The sequence below is a fragment of the Xiphias gladius genome, chromosome 16 (genome assembly GCF_016859285.1).
Source record: "Xiphias gladius isolate SHS-SW01 ecotype Sanya breed wild chromosome 16, ASM1685928v1, whole genome shotgun sequence".
Taxonomy (NCBI): domain Eukaryota; kingdom Metazoa; phylum Chordata; class Actinopteri; order Istiophoriformes; family Xiphiidae; genus Xiphias; species Xiphias gladius.
The window spans coordinates 23,307,802-23,334,048 of NC_053415.1; the positions used below are offsets into that span (position 1 = coordinate 23,307,802).

At 39.9% G+C, this 26,247-nt stretch overlaps 1 protein-coding gene across 1 annotated transcript; it reads right to left on the reverse strand.

The window, feature by feature from the left end:
- Nucleotides 1-26,219, reverse strand: cryl1 (crystallin, lambda 1). Its single transcript, XM_040148935.1, has 9 exons — nucleotides 25,887-26,219; nucleotides 24,772-24,879; nucleotides 23,437-23,563; nucleotides 20,670-20,831; nucleotides 18,379-18,474; nucleotides 17,975-18,073; nucleotides 7,274-7,382; nucleotides 2,339-2,445; nucleotides 1-503 (listed from the first exon to the last, which is right to left on the reverse strand). Exons 1-9 carry the CDS (start codon nucleotides 25,925-25,927, stop codon nucleotides 399-401), a joined length of 954 nt encoding a protein of 317 aa, XP_040004869.1. The 5' UTR covers nucleotides 25,928-26,219; the 3' UTR covers nucleotides 1-398.
- Nucleotides 26,220-26,247: the final 28 nt, after the last annotated feature.

The following is a 26,247-nucleotide window of genomic DNA, read 5'->3' on the forward strand; positions in this document are numbered from 1 at the left end:
AAAAAGAGCTTCCATTATGTGGTGTGTAGCACCTGCTTTTTAATTGAGTCTCTTAATTACCACAATGTTAGTCTCGAAACCAAGTTGCAGACAAAAAGATAAAAATGTACTGTCAATTTGGAAAAAAAATACGCTTAAAAATGAATCCCTGCTTCTTAATGGTTCGCCAGCCACAGTTCTCAGTTACTGTCAGCAGCGATGTACCAAAATTATCCACAGAATCGCTGAACAATTTTTGGTTACTTCCACAGATATAATTCTTATTATCCCGTATAATATACATTTGTGCCTGTGTCTCGTACATTTAGTGTCTTTTATGTCAAATTCCTCCATTTAACTCCTATCCGTCCATCTCAGTCAGCACTCATAATCATTAGCTTTGAGCACTGCATGGGTTTTCAGTGATCCTTCTTCAGCTTAGCCAGACCCATGAGGAGCTGGTCCCTCCTCTCCCTCCTGGCCGACAGATGCTGCTGGTCTCTGGGAACCAGCTCGCACATTTCCTGTGGGGCAGCAGGGAAGGAAACATGTGAGCAAAGGGTTGAAGGGTAATGTTAGTTTTCAAGCGACCTAGCGAACCACCACTTCGCTGCGGTAAACGCATCGGATTTACACACTGGTTAACATGTGTTTGGTATGAGCCAGCTCTTACATAGGTCACGCAGAGGCCTGAGGTTTGATTTGCACGGTATCACTATCTCGGTCATGTGCTCTAGTAAATACAGTCAGCCGTGTGTGTGTGGGTAAAAAAACCTGGTGAGGGCTCTCAGCATTGACACTGCACTAGGGACTCCTGCTGCCTGGTGGGTCAGTAGCCTTCACACTGGGGCGTGGAACTTGGGGGATAGAGTGCATCTCGCTATAGGTGCGTTTCCACCGAAGGTTTCGGGAGCTTGTTGAGAGAACTAATTTCCAGGAACTTTCCCCGGAGTAAAAGTCCCTCCAGAGGATTGTGATTTTTGTGTATCCATAAAGGGGGGCCAAAGCCCCCGGGAAGTATCAAAAGTCCAAAGGTGGCTTTCTACATAATTTGCGCGCGTGTAATGTCGTCCTCTGCAAAAATGGACAACAAAACCTGGACTCGTTGCTTCATCAGTCGTCAAACCTCTCGGCCTGCTCCATCTTGATTATAGTCAGTCATAAACTACAGGCAAAGCAATTTGTTTACAGTTGTGAGTTTTTAAAAATGCCAGGTGTATAACAATGTTGCGGAAGACGCTAGCGTACTTGTCCAATCAGTGACATTCTGCTCTGCAAGCCCAACCCCGAATATTCCTGAACCTTTAGAAGGTACTCCCCCCCCCGATCAGGGACTTTAATTTAAACTCTTGTTCCTCCAGGTGAAAACGCCGGGAGGGGAAGTGAGTTCCTCAAAAGGTTCTTGCGAGAAAGTTCTTGCCGTGGAAACACCTTATGTTGTGTCCTATTGTGTGCGCTACGAAGGTAGCACGTCTGTCTGCAGCCCTCTGCGCGCCAGGAATGAAGCTCGGCGTTGGTTCAGGCAGAGCACCGAAGTCGCGCTTGTACTGGCTGCTTGGCATCAGCTCTTTTCAAAATGCTTCAGAAATCCCTGGCTCATTCACAGCTTTTTGGAAAGAAATGTCCAGTCACATTCATGCAGAAGCTGCTTCAGAATATCACTCCTCTCATCAGAGCAGACCTCTTGACTGTTAAGACCAAAGTCACCCCTCGAGTAAATACAAGCATTGGGGGAGAGGGGGGTAAACGCTGTGGGATGTTTTTGTTCTTACATGCATCACTGCCATTGAACCTACAGTATAGCCACAGTAGGAAACTGTGCTCCTCCGTGTAAATCTGTACAACTGTTGAATATGAATCAGTATGCTGCATGAATACAACTGGTTTAGTGAACATTCAAAGGGAATGTGAGAATACGACTTTAACAAAAACTCCGAAACTCATGTAACCGGCTTAGAAAACAAGAGGGACCGCAACTGTCCTCTAAACTAATTCACCCTCAACCCTTCTTCACATGATGACCCTCTGTGGCTAACGTTTTAACAGCCTGTGAAAGCATGTGACCAAACAATGCCTACTTAGGAGAGAGCTTTATGGTGCCGGGCTGAGAGGGAACTCTTGACTTTCAGTCATGCAGAACTAAACTCACCATCAACAAACACTTGCTTCATTTGACGGAATTGGTGGGAAGACACTGTAAATAGGGCAAGACTGTCTGATTTGATGAAATGCCTTTGATCTGGATGAATGATTACGCTTATATTTTACATTTATACATTTCAAGTTAACAGAAGACACACAGTCGGCTTCTGTGCGGTTTCACTTAAAGCAGGGTCTCTTTTGCTGCCATCACACTTACATTCGCGATGCTCTTGGCTCCCTCGCTGAAGAAGTCTGGTACAGGCCCAAAGGAGGTCAGGACCCTCGTTATGCCCTCTCCATACCGTTTCATATAGTCCTCCAAACCTGTGGGAGGACAGCTGATCAGAGGGGGGAGGCCAGAAATGGTCACATACAGAAATGGTTCACATACTGTGTGTATCGTAACATACAATACGCCTCACAGTCCCAAACCCTGACAGGGAAGGTTTTTTGCTCTTAAAGTGAAAATTCTTCGTCATGGCGCTCAGGGCAAAATATCACAATTTAAAAAAGTTGTCCTCACCTGTCAGTAATTCCCTGCAGGTGGACGGACAGTGGCCGACATTGTGGGAGGTGTGAAAATACAGAATGTAGACCTTTTGATTTAAAGTAAGAACAAGTTTCTGAAAAGATATTAAGGGGATTCAAATGTGTTGTGACTGAATTTTTGTAGTTATTTGCGGTTTAAGGCTGGAACATGCTTCTCTGGCACAGGTGTAGTACGGAGACATTCACCTGGCTGTTTCTCTTACACTGTATTTTAAACTGAAAACATGGAAATGCAGCTACGGAAACTGTGACTCTAACAACTGTTATTGCATTTGTTGCGTCTCAAAGCTTCTTTACCACGCAGAAACCCCAGACCACGGCCTAAGTTACAGCTGTAGCTAAGGGACACTTCCGAGGCCTTCTGGTACAGTCAACATAAAATAGAAAGTAAAGGATAATGACTGCACGATATAGCAGCACTAGAGTGCAGAGGTTTAACTTCTGACAGCCATAAAAACAAAATCCTTCTCTCACACTCCAGGTAAAATAAATGTGAGCAACTGGCTTGTCATACAAATAATGCTATTTTCGGTTTTCTGCAAATAACATTATCCTGCATCAAATTATTCGTGGATCAGCGTCAGTCTTTTTAATGTGTTGACACCACAGGGAACCACTACAAAGACGTGCCCATGACTTAAAATGTATGATTCTGGGTGTCTCTGAACTCGTCCTTGCAGAGAGTCCTCCTTAGTTTCTCTTTCAGTCTGATTCCTTGGAGTTATCCTCTCATTACTCACATTGATTAATCTGTAATGATTTATTTGTGATGAAGGCAACAGACGTTTTGGGAGACGAAAGATTTTTGTGTTATCCAAATAAACTGTTAAAGATGAATAAATGAGGATTCTGGTTTTCCTCTGCTCAAACCCTACAACTTCTGCTGTTGGAGCCTGGCTGTCTTCCCTCAGCTGAAAATTAATTACAATTAATGTAAAAGCATTTTTTTTTTTGATGTCACATTATAGCAGTGAACAAAAGTCAAAGCCCAAGAAATCCTGCATCATAAAATTCTCTCTGTAGAAGTGCCCCATTTAAAAATGTGTTTCTCTAAAATCAAGACAGTGTCTATAAAACCGAGTGTTGGTCCCACTGCCGGTCTGCTATGTTGTTCTCCTTTTAAAAAAAAAAGAACATGAATAACAGCTCTTGTTATGAGCTGCCTGGGCTGCTGATAGTTGATAACTTGCTAAAACGCTCTGTGTAGCACCTTCATATAAACATCTTTCCGCACACAACCAAGTGTGTGTGAACCAAATAAGCGATTGTGTCCCTTAATTCTGATGTGGAGAAAGGACAAAACGCAGCTAATGATCTGTGGGGCAACACAGGAACCCATTATAACTAATGACTGGACAGAACATGTCATAAAGAGGGACAGCGGTGTGGTTTGTTGACATTCCTGTGATAAGAAACTCAGCAGGTGAGGACAAGATCTTTGAAGTAATAAAAAGCCGGTGTGGAGCAATCTGAAAAAAAAAAAAAAAGAGAGGGACGTGCACTAACCGCTTCACACCGACTCTTTAATTAAGGCAGGTCAGCGTTTGCCCATTTAAAATCGTTTTGTCACACTGCCATGAAGTTTCACACCGAGGAATTAAAAGTGTGACACTTGTACACTATTCAATCAAACAAAAATGATTCAGTCCATTATTAAGGCCAGTTTTTAGACCAAATATGTGACAACAATGTCGCTAGAATACTCAACATTTATACGGTTTCAAAATCCTTGTATTTTCTCATGTTTTATCCTGAGGCTGAACTTTGAATGTTGACATGAAACATAGTAGGACACACTACGTACATATGACACAGCAGTGTGATAAGTACCATCTACCTTCAACCAAACACAGACTTTGTGTGGGAGGAAGATATGAGTCTCATTTCAGGGCACCTCTTTTTTTTTTTTTTTTTTTTTTTTGCCATGCAATTCCTCTTTTGCTGCCATTGTCTCACGTTTTTCTTAAATGTTTGTATTCCATGCATCAAAATCAAGGATCAAGGACCAAGCCCAGCGATATCACTTATGGCTCTGGTACACGCTTGTATTCAAAGTTTTGCAGCGGATGATTCACGCTTCCCACAGCAACTCGTTTACGTTTACTGAAGACCTCTGCAGAGGCTGAAAATGAGTGGAAAGTTACAGATTTCAGCTTTGACAGGTAAAAACTGAAAACGTTTTTCTTCATTGGCCTTTCACTCCTCTCATTACTTACTTGTTTCCACGAAATTGCACAAAACTTTGAAAACTTAGCCTTAATTTGCTCTGGAAGAACAGAATCTTTTGCCTGTTTCGTGCTGTAAAACATTTACGTGGATTTAATGTGGAATTGAGCTTAGAGAATCAAAATGTAAAATGCTTGGTGATGGTCTTGTTAGTTTCGGGTTTTTTCACCTGGTAATTACATTGAATGTTTTAAAAATGAACATGGCAGTAGCTGACTGAATGAATAAATTAATGCGGCATTAGCTGTCAGGACCCAAATAAACACCTCGATTACTTTGCTGTTTCACATGTTTTGCTGGTAAACGGTTTAGCTTTTAAAGGGATATTCCACCTATGTTGGGACTCTGTAGCATGTGGCCTTAATAGGTGGCTGTTAAAAGTTTGTAACTTGCTTCTTTGTCAGGGACAGCAGCTGTAATTAACTTGGTTTCAATGGTTTCCAAAGGTTACCCAGTTTGACCGCAAAGAAAGTTGTAAAAAAAAAAACCACTTCTCTGCTGCCCACCGACAATTTTTGCCTCCATAGGATGCAAGTGACAAATATAATCAGCTAACTGAGCTAATGACAAGTGTGGAATGTACTTAGAATACAGCTAGAGAGCAGAGAAGTGGATCATACAGCTGGATTGCTATGAAAACTCTCTACGGACCTATCGATGCCTTTTTGCCATCAAACAAGATATCCGTTTGAATCCATTGTAGCTGCTGTGAATCCAAGCTGATCACGCGAAGGAGCACGCTACAAACATTTCAGAGCCTCCTTCAAGACTACAGGCAGTGGGTTTTTTTAGTGGATTATTCCTTTAAAAAGGATAATGACCTCCTGTACAGGTACATGGTTTGCAAAAGCCAAGTCATTAAAGCGGAGTAGAAAGAGAGACAGAGAGAGAGAGAGAGCCTGAGTGCTCCAGTATCTGATTGGAATGATTTAAGGACGGGAAGTCGCTACAGGAGTCGGTCCAAGCAATCTTTTGAGAACATGATCATGCTACTGTTTCCAGAGCAGGGAGGAGAAAAAAAAAAAATCAGTAGAAAGCTTCAGCACTGTAACTACAGGTAGAGTTGGCAGCTGGTTTGAAGGCTGCGATGTAGGCTCTGTGAGTTTTGGATTACTGGTGTGAGGGAGTGCATTCATCGCTGCCCATCAAAAGACTGCTTTGTTCGGCCAGAGCGACCTTTTTCTGTGTGTGTACACAGTCAGGGTCGCTCTCCGGGTTTCACACTCCCCTTTGATATTCTCCATCTCCCTGAGGTTTCACTCTCAGTCTCTCCCTGACACACACAGGAACGCCACAGTACGGTCCGGTACATGTATGTAGTGTTGAGACATGTGGACTGAGGGGCCTAGTGTTCTCGGGGAAACCGTAACACAGAGTACAGTCAGTTATCATGCAATGGTGGCATGGCATTCATTCTTTCACTTATTTGAGAAGGTAATATGACACGTTTTAACAAAAAGTTAAGATTGGACCTGTTTACACAAGTCATTGTGCAGCCTAATATATGATTGTTTTGTCCGTTAAAATGTGATATAGGTTTACTCTGGTCGCAATTGCGTTTCCTTCTAAATGTATTTGCTGTTGCAAATTAGTTGTATATAAATGTCATTTCTAGGGGACAGTCATCCCTTGCCAAGAAAGACATTTCGGTTAAAATTAATTCCCACTTGAACTGAACAAAGTATTCATGTTCTTTTTTTTTTTTTTTTTTTAGTAGAACTTACACTAAAAAAAAGAGATGAGATCTACTTTGAACTGACAATGACAGGATTTTTATGTACATGTCAAATTAGAAAAACCAGAATTCCCTGCTTGATTTGTAATTGGTTTTAAAAGGTATTGATCAAAAACTTGATGACCTGCATTAAAAACCTTTGTGCAGCTTGCGAGTCCCGTGAGGACTCACAAGAGAAAGATTAAAAAAAATAATGATTACAAATCAAAAGATATCTTGACTTTTAATCCATAGTATAGATCAAGTTCCAATAATGATTGATCATACAATTCCCATAATGCAACTCAAAAGCATCTTTCATGAGACCCCCTCTGCCTCCTAAATGCCCTCTTACTTTAAACCCCACACCTCCAGGTTTATATTTCAGAATTGGCAGATCTCCCTCTAGAGCTACAAAGGACATTATACAGATGTTTTCACAGACTGAGTTGTACTCTTTGTGATGGTTAAACTGAACTCCATGTGTAAAATTGGCGGAGTGTCCCTTTAACTTTACATCCAGCCTTCACATCGTTGCCTGTCGTCTCTTTCTTTCCCTTGCTCTGTCCGCTCACTCAATCGCTCAAAGCAAAGGCTTCAAGAGATATGTTGGGTGGTGACCCTCTGTTTATGTGAGCGAAAAGTCCAGAGAGGGACCTTTACCTTCAGGTGCATTGAGGTGTATCGTTTCCATGGGACCAATGAAGGCGTAACGCATTCCTAGCCCCTCTGACATCACCAGATCGATGTCCTTGACCGAGATGACGCCGTCCTGATAGAGTAAGAGACAGAGAGAAAAGAAAAAAAAAAAAGAGTGTCAAACAGACCCTAGATCTCCCTGCAGCAGCTTTAAAGACAAATATTTTCTTTGTCTGTCAGTTCAGGTTGAACGGCTAACAGGTCAACTCGACAGGTTCCTGGGTGGAGGATTTGATGGTGCTGATGCTACCGACAAAACAAACAAACATAAGTCTAGTTTTGCATAAAAGTGCAGCTCAAAATTTAGTTTGAGTATGTAAGAACATATTTTCTCTGGCAGTTCAACAAAGTCCTGGCTTTTTTACCCCCGGGGTTCTGGACCAACCAAATTCCCTTTGATCCCATCAGACTACTCCCACCATATAATGTTTCCCTAACCAGCCGATTCTGTGTCCTCGGGATTATGTGGCCGGTACAGGGAGGAGAGGGGCTGTGGATAGAGAGACGGATGGAAGGCGAGACGGAGAGAGTGATTCAGGTACCTTTGGGTTAGAGATACCTGTTGGCCGAACACGGAGGAAATCAAAGCTCTGATACAAATACAGAGAGTAGGGTGAGCAAGAGGAGAGGGACAGGGTCGTCTTTGTTTGGGGCCTGCGTCCAACAACGGGCCTGTTATCTGAGCATAGCGGGACGGTGGGTGGGGTCTTTTTCTCCACTGTAATCACTGGGGGCAACGGGCTGCTTTCTCAGCCGCTCTGCTTTCAAACGCTGGCCCTGACTAAAGGACCATTTTCGGTGTGTGTGTGTGTGTGTGTTTGTGTTTGGAGGGGCGAGGGAGGGTCCCTGTTATGTAAGAAGGGTCACTCTGAGACCACAGACCTGAATGCTCAATGCCAAAGTTCAGGTCAGTACTGAACAGAAAGCTGCTGGGTCACTCATAACTGACCAAGATTCAGCCTTCTTTTAGAGTGTGTAGTACTGTGCAAACGTCTAGGCACTTGTGAAAAATGCTGCTGTAAATAGTTTTTAATTTACCATAATAATCTCATACAAAGTGCAGTTAACAGAAAAAAAAATAACTCAAATCAGTATTCGGTGTCAACACCCTTTGCCTTTAAAATAGCACCAGCTCTGCTGGGTCCTTGCGCACAGTTTTTCAAGGTACTTGTCAGGCAGGTGGTTTCAAGCATCTCTGAGATCTTGCCGCAGTTCTTCTGTGGATTTACTCTGTCTCGGTGTCTCCTGTCTCTTCATGTGATCCCAGACTTGACTCCATGATGCTGAGATCAGGCCTCTGTGGGGGACAGACTATCTGTTGCAGGACTCGCTGTTTGAGGGTTAAGATTTGACTTTAGGGTTAAGGTGAGAGTTAGGCTCAGGTTAAGGTTCGCGTAAGGGGCTAGGGAATGCGCTATGTCGATCAGTGCCCTCACAAGGAAAGAAGTACAAGTTTGCGTGAGTGTATGTGTGTATGTACGACGTGGTATTTACATGAAAAAAAACTTCATTAAAAAGTTAGATGTATATGTTAATTAGAATATAGAACTAAGACCCAAGAACACACACATAAAAATAAAAATATTAAGGTCCTTTCTGATCTCTTTTGAGAGAGGAAACAGTGAGTTTTTGTAAATTGTTTGTATTTCAGGGAAGTGGTTTGAATAAGGAAAACACTAAAATCACTCGGGAGTTGGGGAAAAATGCCTGAACGAATGCAATTACAAAGGGTAAAAATTTCATGTAGGTTAAATATGGTCCTGGTTCCCATTGACTTACATGTGGTGGAGGATTTACTCATATCATTTACTTACATAAAGTAAGTTGAGTAGCAATACCACGGTGTAGAAATACCAGTAAAATTCATGCATTCAAAATTTTACCCAAGTAAAAGTATGGAGGATGGCCCATTTTAGACTAATGTATATTATATTATACTTTAATTACTGCAGCATTAATTATGTGTCAGTTTAATGTTGCAGCTGGTGAAGGTGAGGCTCATTTCAATTACTTCATGCACTGCTGGTTAGCTTGTTTTATCTTATATGATAATGCATCATAATTTATTTGTTGATTATACTGATTATATAATAAATGCATATATGTATGATTATATTATATTGTTTTATTAACCTGAATCTGCAGATTAACTAGTAACTAAAGTTATAAAATATATGTAGTGGAGTAAAAAAGTAGAATATCTGCCTCTGAATTGTAGTGGAGCAGAATTTTAAAGAAGCAGGACATGGAAATACTAAGGTAAAGTACAAGAACCTCAAAACTGTAATTAAGTACAGTGCCCGAGTAAATGCACTCAGTTAAAGGCTTTTGTAGGTGGTGCTGAACAGTAGCTGATATATTTGAAACTGGCTGTTTGGCTTTTTTGGACCTAAACTGAAATAAATATTATGTAGCTAACACTGGTGACTAATGATTCATTATGCACGTACTTTAGGCACTCAGGCATATATATTTTTTTATAATCTCTACGAAAATTACCAAAAATAAAAAAAGCATTTTGAAGTTTTGAAGTAACTGCTTTTTTGTTGACTCCAGATATTTTCTTTCTCTCTTATTTTATCGGATCAGTGTTAACATCCGCTGCTGCAATTGCTAACCCTCCCGGGTAGGAGACCTCCAGTGAAGACGGACTTTGGTGGTACTTGAATGTAAATTTGGTCCCGCATACTTAGAATAGAGTTTGCATCTACACTGCAAAAAACACTTCATGTTAGTCACAAGGCAGGGCAGCAGGGTGAAGCTCAGGTCAGCTGGTTCAACTAGTTCACCTGCTCTTGGCCGAAGCGGCAATAAAAGAGTCACAGCTTATCTCTAGGTCCAGTGGGGACTAGAAGAGAAATCCCTGTCGGTAATGACTAATCTTGTCTTCTTCTAAAACCCATGCCTACAAACCCACCATGACTTAATTACAGCCAGGCCTACATTCTGAGCTATGACAACAGAGACTGACTGATATTCACGATTTACCTGTTGATCAACTTTGGGGTGAGTAAATGTCAAAAAGACAAAAACATCATTCCTGTCTGACAGGTTTGCCCTTGGTTTTGAAATTGTGTAGCCAGTGCTCAAACTTTGCTCCAAAAAAAAAAAAAAAAAAAAAAAAAAGTGAGGAGATTTTTTTTTTTTTTTTTTTTTTTTTAAACATGTAAGTATTTGCCAGAGATGTAGAAACTGAAAATGGCTTCTGTTGAGAAAAATAAGAAGCGAGCAGGTTGTCTGCGATGTCACAAGGAAAGATTTCTCTGCAGGTTTATGTATTTGTGAGGACTGAGCCTGTAAATTTTTAACTTTTCCTGCGAAGTGAAAACTTACTTGAGTTTTCTCGTTAAGGGTGTAACAAAAACTAATTGGTTGTTCCTACACACACACAAGGAGAGTTATGGCTGTACAGGATGTGAACACGTGTTTCTAGGGCTTTTCATGGCAGACGGGCCACAGGTGTAACTCATTACATAAATCTTGGCTCTGCTCCCTTTAAGTGCCAATAATACAGTAAGCAATGTAAGGGCTGAAACATGCACATCAGAAGAGCCTTTGAAATGAAATACCTAAAGGTAACAAGACATTTATTATGTCATTAATTCCAAGTGCTTCATGCTATGACTGGTGAAATACATCTGCCGTGAAAATGGCCTACTGCTGTTTTGCCTCAGGTCTAAATCTGTGCTGCAGATTCTGTGAACTGAACCACTTGTGTAATTCAGCTGTTTTGTAATTGTCATTTTGATTATTTGTTTTATTATTTATTTCTGACCTTTTGAGGAAGGATGTCTTAATGTTCAATAAGCTTTGCAAGCGTCTGGATATCTGGCACCATCATGAAAGTGAGGTCAAAAAATTAGCTGTAAGAATATCAGGTCTAAATTTAACACCTGGGCTAGAGAAGGAATCGTGTAAAAACTAATTTCACCTGCATGACTGCATGATGGTGAGTGGTAAGCTCAAACATTTCAAAAAGATTTGAAAGGTCTATGGGTGACGTTAGAGATATCACATCCTTGTTTTTTCCACGGCTTATGAACGAAATGCAAAACTGACCAGAAAAATCCGCGGTCACTGCTGAGCTCTTAGTTAAAACATAGCAATAATGAACCATTTTTTATCACTGTCCATTCTTTGGACATAGACCAGTTGTATGTTAGGAGACACGCTTAGCTGACACATTCCATTACAATATACACAAAACTTTGTTTAACTTGATTGTTGCCTCTATTCTAGGTTGTCATATATATATATATCTTGTGAGGGCATTTTGGATGCGTAAAAGCCCCTCGTTTTCACTTCTACTTTACTGTGTACGGGCTGACGTGATCAGGATGATCTATGATGCACTCAGGTGTACTGCCTCCGGAGCAAAGTCTGACACTTTAACAGCAGTGTGGCATTTTTTTGTCAGCTGGGACCTAAGGGTGCCCTCTGGGTTATTACTCCTCGACAGGAGCCTCACAAGAGAGCGATCCACGCACGGTACGGAATGTCAGGTAGATGTGAGTCTTAGTTTCCACAGGCCTGCGTGAAGACACAAATATCACATGGTGGATGCAGGGTTGTTATGCTACAGCCAGAACGCAGTCAGGTGGGAGAGGAACACAGTGAGGGTCGGCTTTGACTGAGCTATCGAGTGCTTTCACCTGACTGCGGGCCAACTTTGCTCGTCAGTGAACATAGAAGTTCCTCTAGAAACAAAGAGTCCAGGGTTGCTCGAGGAGAGACAGAACAAATTCTAAAAAACTGTGACAAGCCCCTGACCTTCGTTACAAGTCCTCCCACATTTTTTCCACACGATGCCTGTCGCTCTCTACGTGCGAGTATCTAATAAATGCAACCAACAAGAATCTTCAGTAAAAGTCTGCCTTAATAAGTGGTCTTTTTTTGAGCGCTGTTACAAAAGTGTCACATTCCTGTTATTCTTACATGAAAGAAAAAAGAACCTTACTTCAGAAACAATCGGATTGTTAAAGAATCTTTGAGGCAGGACGTGTATACACACACACACACACACACACACACACACACACACACACACACACACACACACACACACACACACACACACACACAACCCTCCCTTCTTCTCTCGCTCTCTGCCCACTGTAATACTAAATCCACACAAATAGAAAGATGTTACTGTAATTAGAAAAAGACAGTAATATCATAAGATACTATCTGTGCGACAAATTCTGGCGAGATTAAGGAGTTACCCCGTTTTTAACATTCAAAAGGATTTCAGTTTGAGAAGAACGAAACAGAAAGTTATTTTCATTATCAATTAATCTTGTTTATTTTTGTCTTTTTTGATTAATCAAATTATTTAGTCTTGATGTTAGAAAAATAACCACTACCATCTCCCAGGGCAACTGTTTTCTTGTGTAATTTTGGGTTGCAACAGCATTGAGGAGGAGAAAACGGTCTATTGAGGGGATATTTAGAAAGGCAGAATATTTGATCAAGATAAAATTCAAGACAGTTGTCAGTTAATGGCATTTGGCCATTATGTTGTTAAAGTACACCTGCATTTAAATAACAAAATAGTATAAATAACCCATATGATTGCGTAGGCCAAGTCAAAGCACACAAAGCACACAGCTTGAACCAGAGTAGGAAGTCACAGTATCTGTGATTAGGCTCAGCAGTGCTTTGAGCTAAATGCTATCATGCTCACAGTGACAATGATAATATCCAGTAGTTTGAACATAGCCCTAATGTACTGCAGGGGAAAGATTTCTCAGATTTAAAAACCGGTAAAACATGCAAATACGAACAATTCATTAACTGCAACGCTCCTGTGCATGTTTCTACATCGAACGCACCCGAAAGACAGACTGGGTGAACATAAGTTTGCCGTCAGAAGTAAAAATCTAGATTATGCTTTGGCACGACATTTTGCTGAAGATCACGCACGCAATGACGGTCTCTGGAGGGCAGAAGTAGTAGAGGTTGTTGAACAATCCATTAGAGGCGGTTGACCAACTAAAAGAAAACCGTTGCAAAGGGAAACCTATTGATGTTCGGATTTGATTCCCTAATATATCAAAGGTTTGAAATGAGGAAATAGATTATAAAGACTACATTATTTTGAGTGATATGACTTGCAATGGTGTAAAATAAAAAATAAAAAAAAATCAGTTTTTACTGTTTCCACCCTGACAAAAGACCCAGTGAGGTTGAAACAGGTATCTGTTTTAACTAATGCACCCAACTACATGTGTGTTCATGCGTGGTATCTCTGCACTTCGGCAAACATATGAATGTCAGGCAGACGTCAATTCCTCAGGTTACTGCACAAACCCATTAGGGCTTGTGTGTCATCTTCAACTAGTCATTCAGTTGACGTTTATTTGATTTTCACTGGAGGATGCCTTGACAGTCAGAACGCTTAGAGAATGAAGCTTACAGAATGCACCGGTCTTAGAGATGCAAAAGTTACCCTGAGGATGCAGTAGCAGAGCTAATCCAGTAACACCAACATATGACATGTTCTTCTCTGAGCTTTGACTTGAATAAGTATTTTTAGCAGCAACAATTGAGAGCAAACGTGATTTTCAAATTCAATTATGACTCTTGAAAACTTACTCTCAATTTAAATGTCTAAGGTATAACAGAGTATCCTCATCATCACTCCGTTTAAAAGCTACAGACACCACAAGAACATCAACTGGTTTTACTGCCCCACAATGATTTGAGTGCTGTTTTAGAGATTTTACAACTCGACACGGTTGAGACTGAGGGTGCAATCTGTCGGCAACTTGTCAGTCTTCAAAAACACGCTGATTTAACACCACCTCTAATGCGGGGAGCATTAATACAGAGTAAGTGTTGACTCCAAAAGAAGTACATTAAGATGTTGAGTACACACCTCATCAGCAGTGACACAGAGATAGATAGATAGATAGATAGATAGATAGATAGATAGATAGATAGATAGATAGATAGATAGATAGATAGATAGATAGATATATATAGATATATGTATATATATATATATATATATATATATATATATATAGATATATATATATAGATATATATATATATATATATATATATATATATATATATATATATATATATAAAAGCACAGTCTGTAAATCATCATGAAATCATGCCAATCAAAGGAAATTTTCCATGCAGGACTAAATTCATCTGAAGGACCGACCCTACTCTTGGTGTATAGTAGAAGGCATTTCTCTTCATGCATTCATCCTTCATTAGAACTGTAGAGAATTCTCTCTAGAGTGTAAAAAATCCTTTGAGTGTAAAGTCACGAGTAACTTAAATTAGATTTAAATAGTTAGTAGACAACCCTTGTAGTGTCCCACAATTCTAAAGGAAAATGTGATTATCCAAACAGTTTCTGTTTCCCTTTTTCAGAGTGAACATCTGTATGTTTTTACAGATGTTCCGAGTTATACTTACAAGTTCCTCTGGCAGCGTATTAACCTACAACAGTTTTAATGTTGTGACTGAATTGTGTACATAAAAAAGTAGAGAATAATGCTGTTTGAGTAATTAATGAAAATAATCCATCCATATACAGTATATATATAATTTTATGTATGTATTTAAAAACGTGATCTGTTTTTATATTACTTATTATGTTATGTTCATTTCTGTTATTTTATCACTCTTATTTCACACTTTTGAATTTATGTGTTTTGTAACTCTTATTAAGATTATTCTATTATTTTATATTTTATCTAATTCATTGTATTCTGAGTTACATCTCAGCTTGCTTGTCTGCCACTCTTCCATGCTCGGTCACGAATAGTTCAGTTTCACACGCCCACTGTTTTGTGCTTTTAAAGTGTGAAGTACTTTTTTTGCTACCTGCACTTGTCTTACCTTGTGTGTACCTTTGATGTGTGTGTGAGAGGCGTCACAGTCATTGTCCGTCCGATAGAGTTACACGCCGTGGCTTAGAAGTACAGTAATGTCAGTGACAAGGACAAAATGTGCTGACTGGGCTGTAAAAGGGCCGCTCTTTGTTACGCTTCTCCGACAGAGAAAAGAGATGGAATAAAGAGGTAGAGAGAGAGAGAGAGACGCTGATCTAAGTCCCTCTTTGGGGTTATTATGGCTTATCTAATGAGGGATGGATTGTTTTGAAATACAGTAGTAATTCATCCCCACAGAGGGTGGAGCTAATTCATTACAGCTTTAATTATCTTGTAATCTAGTCAACAGTAAGCACAAATGAGTCTTGTTTGGCAGAAATAACCAACGCAGCATTTGAAGAGATTTATTCTTGAATCATACGTCCTCCATGAACACCTACTCTGAAAATCTGACTGCAGGCATTGAGGTTCTTCGTAATTATTTAGCCCATTAGTTCTCCTCAAGACCTCTGATCTGATGAAGTTTTATTTTGGATTTGTCTTTAACGGGGGACTACACCAATTTACACATGAAGATCAGTTTAACAGAACAGTTTAATAGCCATGGGAGGTACTGCTCCACGCGTGGAAAACAATTTTATAAAGTCGTCTGACTCTGGAAGAAGTAGAGCTTCAACTAATGAGGATTTTCATTAACAGTTAATCTTCTGTTTATTTTATTGATTAATTGATTATTTGTTTAGCCTATTAAATGTCAAAACGTTGTGAAAAACGGTCATCACAACTTCACAGAGCCAGAAGTAAGATCTTCAGGTAGATACTTCATTTACTATCATATAGGACAAAGAAAAGCTGTGAATCCTCACGTCTGAGATGCTTGAACCAGCACAAACCTGATGATGTATCAGGGTTATTTGCTCAGATTTGACGTAGTTCCTCCCAGAGCTTGGTTCAGAAACTACAAATAAATCTGCGTTACAAACTGGGGGCATGCATTCGAAAGACAAGGGCTTTTATTTAGCAGGTAGGGTCTAATGCAAAAAAGGTATTAGTTGCATTATGGGAAATGTAGGATACAGGCTTTTAGAAGGTTGACCCATACTAGGGACTAAAAATCAGGTCAACTTCGCCTCTACCGAATCAGTTCTGACCTAATGTTTTTAATCTGTCCGTCACAGGTCAGAATTTCAAATTATGTTTATGTGAAAATAATATAGATATTTGTCATTAGAAATGTGCCCGACTTAAAGGCTTCATGTATGCTGCATCTTACATTTGCAGTTTATTTCCTGACAGTAATCCCATATCTTTTTTCAAAACTCACACATGTACTGTAGACCTGTCTCACTATACTGTTAATTTCTACACGCTACAAATGCAGTGGAATGAGATTTTGAATTTTGTATTCATGCATTTGCATGGAATGATTCTATCATTTTGCTAATTTGTCACTTTAGCCTTGAAAATTAGTTCTATTGAGATTTAAAAGCCCTTTAAAAAGGACAAAACAGCAGAAGCTCAAAAATATTAAAAAAAAAAGTTAAATACAAAAGAGAAAAGCAAGAGACTTGAAATAGAGACAAAAAGGAAGAAATTATCATCAAATCTTTACATATCTGCTGTCTTATTATTCAATAAAGAGGGTAAATGGAGGTGATTCTGATGTCAGTGATATCAGCATCACAATGAAATGAGAGTCTTCATGTGAGTTCACCTCAGGTAACAACTGTCATCACAATCATCGTCCCTATTATCATTTCTGACCATTTCTTCCATGAGAGATCACGTAATGGTGCCTGTCATCAGAGGCTAAAACTCATTTACTCTCATTCTGCTCCTTTTCGGAGGGAGACCACAGATCATTATAGCAGAGGTGAGCTGGCAAGGGGCTTCATCTTTTCTGCCTCTATTACAAAACCATCAGCATCACCAGTCAGCCACACAAAGCCTCAGTGAGGAGACTGAGGAGCTCTTGTTCAGTAATAAAAACAAACATGTACGCTCCTGTGCATCTCGCGGCCCTGGGACCATTATTAGGACTTAACCCTAACAGTGTTGTACTGACACACCAAAATGTTTTTCTTTGTTGGAAATTCATATTTAGCACTATATGGTTATGACATATATACAACTATTCTTAAACAATTGAAGACAAATTTACTGATGTCAATTTCATTGTTAAAAGTGCTCGGTTCAATCAAAACTAAGGAGTTAGTGGCACTGTCGACAAAATGCTCTTTAGTCAAATAAAAACATCCCTCTGGTCTCGCCCTCAATAACTAACTAAATAGCAAATCTAAACTGTAAAACGGCTTCTTTTTTACCGTCATGCAGTAGGTGGAAAAGGGTCAAGTTGGAAGTAAGTTTGGTCTTTAATGTACTGCCCTACAAACAGTGAGGATGTGAAAAAACGGGTTTAAAGTTTTCAGGCTGGCTGAAAAACAGTGGAACAGATAGAGGGTTTGTAATGCCTTCATTTATGCATTTGCAACTGAATTACTCACTTACAGCTATAGCTCTAGTTGGCTGTCTTTCTGTGGCAGAACTGTGCTTTGGTACATTTGGGCTTTGTAGGGTATAGTATAATAATCCAAACCTTGACCCCGATGTGGTGTAAATGTCTTATCAAATAAGGGTAGGTAGAATATTCAAAAGGGACAGAAAAAAAAAAAAGAAAAAAAAAGTAGTGGTCCTGTTAGTAGATACAAACAGGATATGAGTCACAGGATAATATTTTTAAGTGTGTTACAAACTGCACACTAGCATCAGGAGAAAAAGCAGTGCAACAATTGTCCACCCAGACACTGACCTGGACCAGCCTCCAGGATTCTGCGATAATGGCTGCCTGGACTCGGTTGAGGGCAAAGCCATCGATCTCCCTCTTCAGCTGGACAGGCACTTGGCCAACCTGAATCGAGAGAAAATCAGTCAAGCTAAGAAAGGCTACGGCTCCTAAAAGACAACACTTGGGACTCTGCATGTTGGGGGCCAGTGAGCCCAGTCCCCGGTGTTGTGTTGAAGTCTATTTCCCCTTCAAAACACAATCGAGGGAAACACTATTCGACACAACACTGGAACACACATGTAGTACGCTCTCGAGTGCACCCTAAACGACAGGCACACAGAGAGGGCAGGTAAAGACACAGACTGTCTCTGCATGTTCTGACACACTGGCTGTTGACAGCCCAGGATTGTGTAATCTGCAATCTTCACCTTGATCATTACAGCATGGGTGGTGTCCATAGTGATCGCTGCAGTCTCTGGGTGAGGTACCAGCTCCACCAGTTTGACAAAGTATGGTGGGTTTACCTGGGTAGCACAGGACAATCACACGTTATACAGTGGGTAGTAAGTGATGTTTCTTCAGGTAAGTACCACATCTTTGTATAGAGCTTTAAAGTTTTATATGTAGATATATTAGAGTTATTGCATTAAATTTTCAAACACAAGACCAGACTGCACTAATTCAGCACACCAGTGTATACTAATCTCTAAATCAATCTGTTCTATCCTACTTTTAATTACACTATTATTTGGTATGCTGCATTATCCTACAAAATACTACTCTAATCTACTTTAAAATACACAGCACAATACTAAAATAATAGTGCTCTCTCATTTTGGGGCATTTGGAGTATATACGTTTTCTTCACCTATGGTTTAGTCATATTAAATCAGACTTCTGTATCTGTTTAAATAATGTATGTAGAAATGACATTATGGAGTTCTTACATGTTGTAATGTGTTATCGAATTTGAAGAATCCCTAAAAACTTTTTTTTGGGCAAAGAATGATCTTTAGCTCCATTATCTTTTGGACAAAGTATTTTAGAGGGATCAGGGTAAACAAAGCCTCAACATCAACATTAACTGACTGGACCACCAACTGTTCTAAAACTGTTGCTCTTACTTTGTCCTTGTCCTTTAACAAGGTAAAAGTGCTTTATTACAATAGGACCAACTGTACCTTATTTCGTATTTATAATGTCTATTAACAGAACGGATGTGGAAGGCGAGCATACCCCACAATGCTACACTACACTATCCTACACCACCACCTTTTCATTACACCATACACTTCTTTTCTAAACTGCAAATTCATCAGTGTCCTCATCAACGACAGAAGCGCTGAAGCAAAAGAAAAGAACGTTTCACTTGTGGATTGAGAGCTAATCCTGTTTTAAGGTCGGCGGAGGTGGCACATAACTTAACCTGTTATTTGACCTTTATTGATGAGTGGATCGTGATGTATGTTAACACACGGGGTGCTAGAAAGCTTATAAAATATCAGAAGAGAATTTGAAAGTCACCATGTGTGATTGACAAATGATCTATCGTATATTTAAAATATTGATGAAAACCCATCTGACACATTAAGTGGAATAAAATAAACACCAATGTTATGCAAATATTAATGCCTCCATATATGACATAGATAAAAGGTTCATACCATTATTATTTCTCTTCTTCTTCATATACATGTAAAAAGAATAATAATTAAATGAAATAAGAGGGTAAAATGTTTTTGACAGTCAGTTGGCATCACTGCCATGGTGATAAGGCTGCAACGTTGGTAGTTATTGTTAGTAGTTAGTTTTCAGAGTCAGCAGATAAAGGGCTAAAATGTTTTGCAATTCCCAAAAGTAAAATTAAAAAAAGGCACAATATAAATATTTCAGAAACAAGAGGGAAACTGATAGAGATTGCTTATTTGTAGATATGCAATAAAATAGCTGACTTTAGTGAGGGGAGTCAGTGGCGGACGTGCCTCCGTCCAAGGTTGGCAATGAAAAATGGACTGGAAGGATCGAATGGAAGCAGCACTTAACCCGTCAGACTGAATGGTCTACTATAAAATTTCTGATTTTATTCTCCTACTGGCTGTTGGAAATGACAGGAAATAATCCAGCTGGTGGACTGAAATTATATTGGTGGTACCTTATAATGTAAAAACGATGGTATCCCAGATATGAGTCTTATTCTGGTTTTGATCTTATTCAGGACACGACGTTTACATGGACCATGAGAAATGCACATGTAAACACACTCACGGCTGAGGGTATTGAGATGTTGGAAAGACAATAGATCCAGTCCGTATATAAGCAAAAGCGGGTGGTTTAATGAGGCGGATTGGTGTTAATGCTACCGTACAGTAAACCTGAAAACTGAGACGACCGGTGAAGATACATATGTTTTTTTCAGATGTTTGACTGGTAGTTTTTAAAATGTAAAATGTGAGCAGGTGCTCATGGCTCAAGGGTTTTCAACATCCAATATGGCCAGTAGAACAGTAGATGGGCTACGTCACCTGAAAGCTCACTTCTGCTCACACTGCAGTCCTCTAAAATGGCTTCCACTACATATAGCAGTCATGTATGATAAGGGTGGGGATACCTGTAAATACATGATTGGGGAATTAACTAAGCTGACTTCCCCAGTTTGTAGTTCAATAGGCAGAAATCCCCATACGCTACCTGCTGGTACCAGGACTGTAGTAGCACTTACCGGATGGGAGACGATGCAGCGACTCCTGTTCTGGACTTTAGAGAAGACGTCGCTTGGCACCAGACAGGAGGTGGAGCTGCTCAGGATCACATCTTTTCCCACAAGACGCTCTATGTCCTGGAAGATGCTCTGTTTGACCTCAAGTTGCTCAAATACACACTCCTGGAAAACGCATGCCCACAGGGAAAGTGCACACACATACAGATACATTACGCACAGAGAATGGGTTGTGAAGTCATTGAAAGAAAGGCACTATTGCCATCATTTAATTTTCCCCCAACTGTCCTGCCAGGACTGTGCAATATGCAGTATACTTTATAACTTCACTTGTATATAAATTCATATTTATGGTTATTTTATTCTATCATTATGTTTCTGCTTCTACTCTCACTTTTACTTAATCTTAGTGTGTTCTTCGATGTCTTATTCTGCTGTTTCCTTGTTTCACCGTGCTGTATCACCAAGTCCAATTCCTGTGTACGCCGTACATATGGCGAACAAAACGATTCTGATTCTGATTTTCTGTAACAGAGTAAGTCAGTTTTATCTACGGTGAAGGTCTTTGTTTCGCGTAGAGCAGAATGTTCCTGCTCCCACTTTTCAAATTTCTTTTGAATGTAAAAACAACAGTCTTGACTATTATGCAGAATAATATAGTCTTCCTCTAGTATCTAACACTAACCCCTTCCAGTGTACATCGTGGGCACTTCAAAATCAGTAAATCAGTATTTAAGTCTTGGAAGAGCACCAACAAAGCATCCCAGTGAGGATGAAAACTTTTATCATCACAACAATAACTAAATACTTAGTGTTCGGTTTCTTGGACAAACTGTGTTGCCCTTGGCTTGTGAGAATGTACTCTGATGAATAAAACCAAAACTATCAGTTGTGATATTTACGACTAAAAGTGAATAATACATTTTCTTTTTTTAAATAATTTGCATGAACTGATCCTTTAACTTTGTACGGTTTGTTGTTGACGCATTCTTGATAAGATGAAACACTGAGTCATCATTTTAATAGTCTATTTTTGAATTTTTGAATTGAATGAATGCTAAAAATGTGGGTGGTACTGTATGCACAGTCTGCTATCTAATGGTATGTCTTGTACTGTTCCCCTGCACCATGTATGAGACGAAGCAGCTGGCAGGCCAGTATGGATTAATGTCAGTCAGTATATGAGTCACTGACCAATCTGACTGAGGAAAACTCACGCACTTCCACTAGAAAAACCCTGAACAATGACAGGGTGAAACTTGCATCAGCTGGGGTCATACTATCAGGATATGTGGGCCTAACAATCTGATAAAAACTCTGCAATAATCTACCTGGTTTTCCTCTGTGTTAATAAATCCCCTAGTGTTCCTTGTTAGGATGAACTCAGTCCAGGACATTGATTTATTCTGGCCCTACCTGTCTCTCTGGTAGAGATGAAGAGCACCATTGTCTTTTCTTTAGTGTGGCATGGAAGACACTTTCTTTGCTTAAAAAGTCAACTTTCTATATTATTTTAAGTGGCTGTGTTATACATGACTGAGTTAAGATAAGCAAGTGTCCACGGTGATTGTGTGTTTGTGTTCTTAGCCTGACAAAGACAAGATGAGTGATTTGGTGTTAAAATGTCATATAATGATTTCCACAGCTGGGCAGCACTTCTCACTGAACCTTTTGTCAAAGGAAACCTTTGTTAGTTTATATAAACAGACAGCTCATAAAATTAATGCTCATAAATGAAATGTGACTATTTTCCAGAAAGCTCTGATTTACTGAGCTTAGTCAGAAAATATTCAGGTTTGGATTTATTAAGTGACTTGCCCAAAGAGAAAATCTCTGATGAACAACACCTTCAAATTTTGCACATAAAATGCCCAGCTCTGAATCCACATTGATACATTCTTAACTTTAAAACTGACAATTTTCTGCTGCGGATCGGCACTTAGTATCAGTAAATAAAGACAAAGAAAAGGGAGCAACAGAGCCTTAAATATTTTACTTTTATTTAAATAGTAGTAGTGCTTATTAAGGAAAGCAGACTAAACCCCACAGAATAAAGGAGTAACCACTGGCGAGCCAATTAGTATCACTTTGCAAAATGCCTGAACTCGTCTGTGAGATGTATGTTAAGTTTTATTAAAATTTGATCAGTGGTCTGTGAGGTGTCAGACAATGATGTTGCGCCCCCTTGAGGATAATCAGTGTGATTTTGAAAATGCCATAACATACTGTGCTGAGATTACTGTAATTTCAGCACAGTTGGATTTATTGTGCATGACTTAATGCATATGATGCATGGAGGAATGAATAAATCAGTCAACAATGTAGTGTTTTTTTCCTACAAGCTAAATTTATAAATACTACATTGCAGTGGTCTGAGACACAATGTCCCCAAGTTTCGACAAAATGTGACCACATCTTGAACACGTCAAATGTGTGATGTACAAACAATCCAATGATAAAAACCTCCGTCAAGGCCAATGTCTAACAACATACACCAGACTTCAGAGGGAAAAAAAAAGAAAAAAAAAAAAAATTGAATTCATAATAATGATCTGGATCTGCCACAAAATCTAATGGGTTCTTCCCTGGCCCATGCCCCATCCCAAACAAAAGAAAACAAACAAACACAGGTGATCACATAACCTTCTTGGTGGAGCAAACAAACAAATCAGCAGACACCAAACTATCGGCACGTCCCTTTGATTTTTTACATGGGGGACAAACAGACAGAATGGCATGTGCAGGTGCTGGGAACAGTCCAGTGCGTTACCTGAACAAAGAAGGCTCCCTCTAGGGCCTGAGCCAGGTCATCGTAGCTGCTGAGCAGAGCGAGCTGCTGCGCGGCAGTCAGCTCTCCTCTAAGCATGTGGGCTTCCTCCAGCTCCTCCAGCTGCTTCCTGAGCCAACACAGTGAAACAGGCAGTTAACAATCACCCACACGCTTATGGCGGAGTAACCGCTGGTGAGCCAATTAGTCTCCAAAGACTTAACATGAAACACAATGTTTTCTCTTACATGTGACATGACTGTTTTAATATCTAAGGAATCATTACCAAGATATAAAAATGAAACAAAAATCAAAATAATGTGACCTGCAGTAATTTACAATTAGGGGATTAGGGACAGTAAATCAGAAGAGAAGGAGGTGAAAAGACTAGTACAATGACACCCTCTACTGTCCACATGGTCAACCGACTCTACTAGAGGCTGAACAGTAGAGTAGAAGCAGCTACGGAAGTAGCAGCAGATTGGCTATTTACACGACAAATAAGGATAAAATTAATGAGATCCTGGTGTAGAGTTTGTGTGCGTTTAATCAATTCAAGTGCTAAAGTTCTTTTAATTAGCCTGCTTCCTTTTTTCTGACAGTATTTTCCAAAGTAAGACTGTAGTGCTTTTAAAAAAAATCCTTTGTCATTCCACAGTAATGTTTAACCAGCGATGACTGGGCCCTGGAACAGTTTTTAAGCCTGAATATGTGTTTGTTCATGTGTTCCTATGGTAAGATGAAGCCGCTGATCGTGCAATGTCAATGTGTCTTCTCTGTAAGCGCTGGAAGGAAGAGCAGGTTGGATTTTGGACAGGGCCCTTGTGAGTCACGAGTGCATTGAGGCTAATTTATACATGTTGTTAATGTTTCCTTCGTGTTTTGCAGCCATACCGACCTGGCTCGAGAACAACGAGGCTGTTAGGGATGCTTAAATCTTTGGAAAGCAACTTATGAGTTCAGTTGCAACGACATATATACCGATAAATCACAACATTAAAACCAGTTACTGGTTTTAATGTTGTGGCTGAATGGTGTATATACTGTTTATATACAACATATCAGGATAAACACCAACTCCCATTGTCTAAAAAGCCACAATAATGTAATTCCCTTGTCATTTAATTCAGCCCTTAAACAGCAGACCAAGAAACCACAGGCTAGTTAATTTACATAACATCATTTTAGACATTTTAGGTTTCTTCAGGACAAGTCTAGTTTCCTGATATAGCCCAAATGGACTTAACAGGCCCATAACATCAAGAGAAAAAATGAGGATCGAACATTACATTAATGAAGACTACACTACATGATGGTTTATGCAGGACAAACACTGACCTGATCTCTGTGAAGGCCTTAGCAGCTTGTCCTGGCTGGTTGTCATAGACTTTCACACTGTAGCCTCCACTGGCGAACAACATAGCCCAGGAGCGGCCTATCAGCCCACTGAAACAGGCACACACACAGAGACATCTGGGGTTTTAACTTTTCACTGTGAACTGTGTGGTGAAACAGAAATCCCATTACACAATCTAAAAATCTGAACAACAATTTCCACCCATTCAAGGCAGGTGAGAGGTCAGCTACAGAGTAAAGGCCTGGCATCTTGTATGAGTTCAGTTTCCTGTAAACTGACACTTCCGCAAGGGTCAAGCATTGCTGGCAGTGAGGTTTGAATCGCAGTCTGCTGGTTGTCCGTTCTGCCCACTCACTGCTCAAACCTGCTGATCCCAGGTTCCTTCTTTTTCCCTCCCCTTCTTGTCATTGTTTTTACACATGAACCCATCACAGGTTTTTTGCGTGCACAGATTTTTCCAAGTGCAAGTCTGCGTAAACCTTGCAGTTGCAATTCAGTATCAGTGTGATCTTCTGACCATCGCTGTCCTGCCTATTATGGAGAATTTTTGCATGTCAACAAAACTTGAGAAAAAGAGGAGCGAGCGTGTGACTGTGACGCTCAGTATTTACTTTTCAGGTTTAGGACAGGTCACTTCAGCGGACTGCAAAGTGTAGCTGAGTGTGTAGAGATAATGAACAGGGTACAGAGAGCAGGTTATAATGTAAGGCTACACATGGGCTCTAACTATGGAGCCATAAAACAAGCGCTAGGCTACTTCATAGGGCGGGTTGTGGTTTGCCTATATAACACCCAGGCTTATGACAAACCAGTGAAAAGATATCTGTAGGGTATCAATATGAAGTACGAGAAACTTGCCAAGAGATCTAAGCATGCATTCAGAATATTACAGCATGAAACTATATAATGCAATTGCTAAAACTAAAATTATATGCAAAATCACTAAAGTTGTACTAAAACTTGCAAATGCATTAGTAAACAACTGCAATGTACAGGTAACTTTCATGAATGACAGCTCCGATATTACTTTCCACAGCTAGCATAAAGCATAGGAGCAAAAATTAACATTACTGCATAAGAACATTTCCTTACTCACCTGCCGATTACAGTGATGATCTTCACGTCAGAGGAGATCATTTTTCAGATATTATGAGTTCGGCTCGGGCTAAAGTTGCAGTATTTCTACCAACACTGTTGCACCGCCCGTCTGGAGTCACACTGCCGAATCCCGGTACGGTAACCTAGAGGGTCCAAAAACAAAAAAACCCAAAAAAGAGTGCGACAAAGTGTATTTTCCTTGTTCAAAACAAGGCACAAAACACACATCTGCCAATATTTAGCTGCTAATCTTTTGAGTAAGCTAAAATTCCCTGATTTTTGACTAAACTGAAGTGAAACCGTGCCTTAAACGGGACAAACGAAAAACTTGTATCCTGGCAACGGACGAAATAAGCTTC

Coding starts and splice junctions, on each gene's coding strand:
- cryl1 (XM_040148935.1), bottom strand. CDS start 25,927: ATGATCTCCTCTGACGTGAAGATCATCACTGTAATCGGCAG. Junction 20,832..23,436: donor AGGGAGCCTTCTTTGTTCAG/GTAACGCACTGG, acceptor TGCGTTTTCCAG/GAGTGTGTATTTGAGCAACT. Junction 7,383..17,974: donor AATCCTGGAGGCTGGTCCAG/GTCAGTGTCTGG, acceptor TTACTCTATCAG/GACGGCGTCATCTCGGTCAA.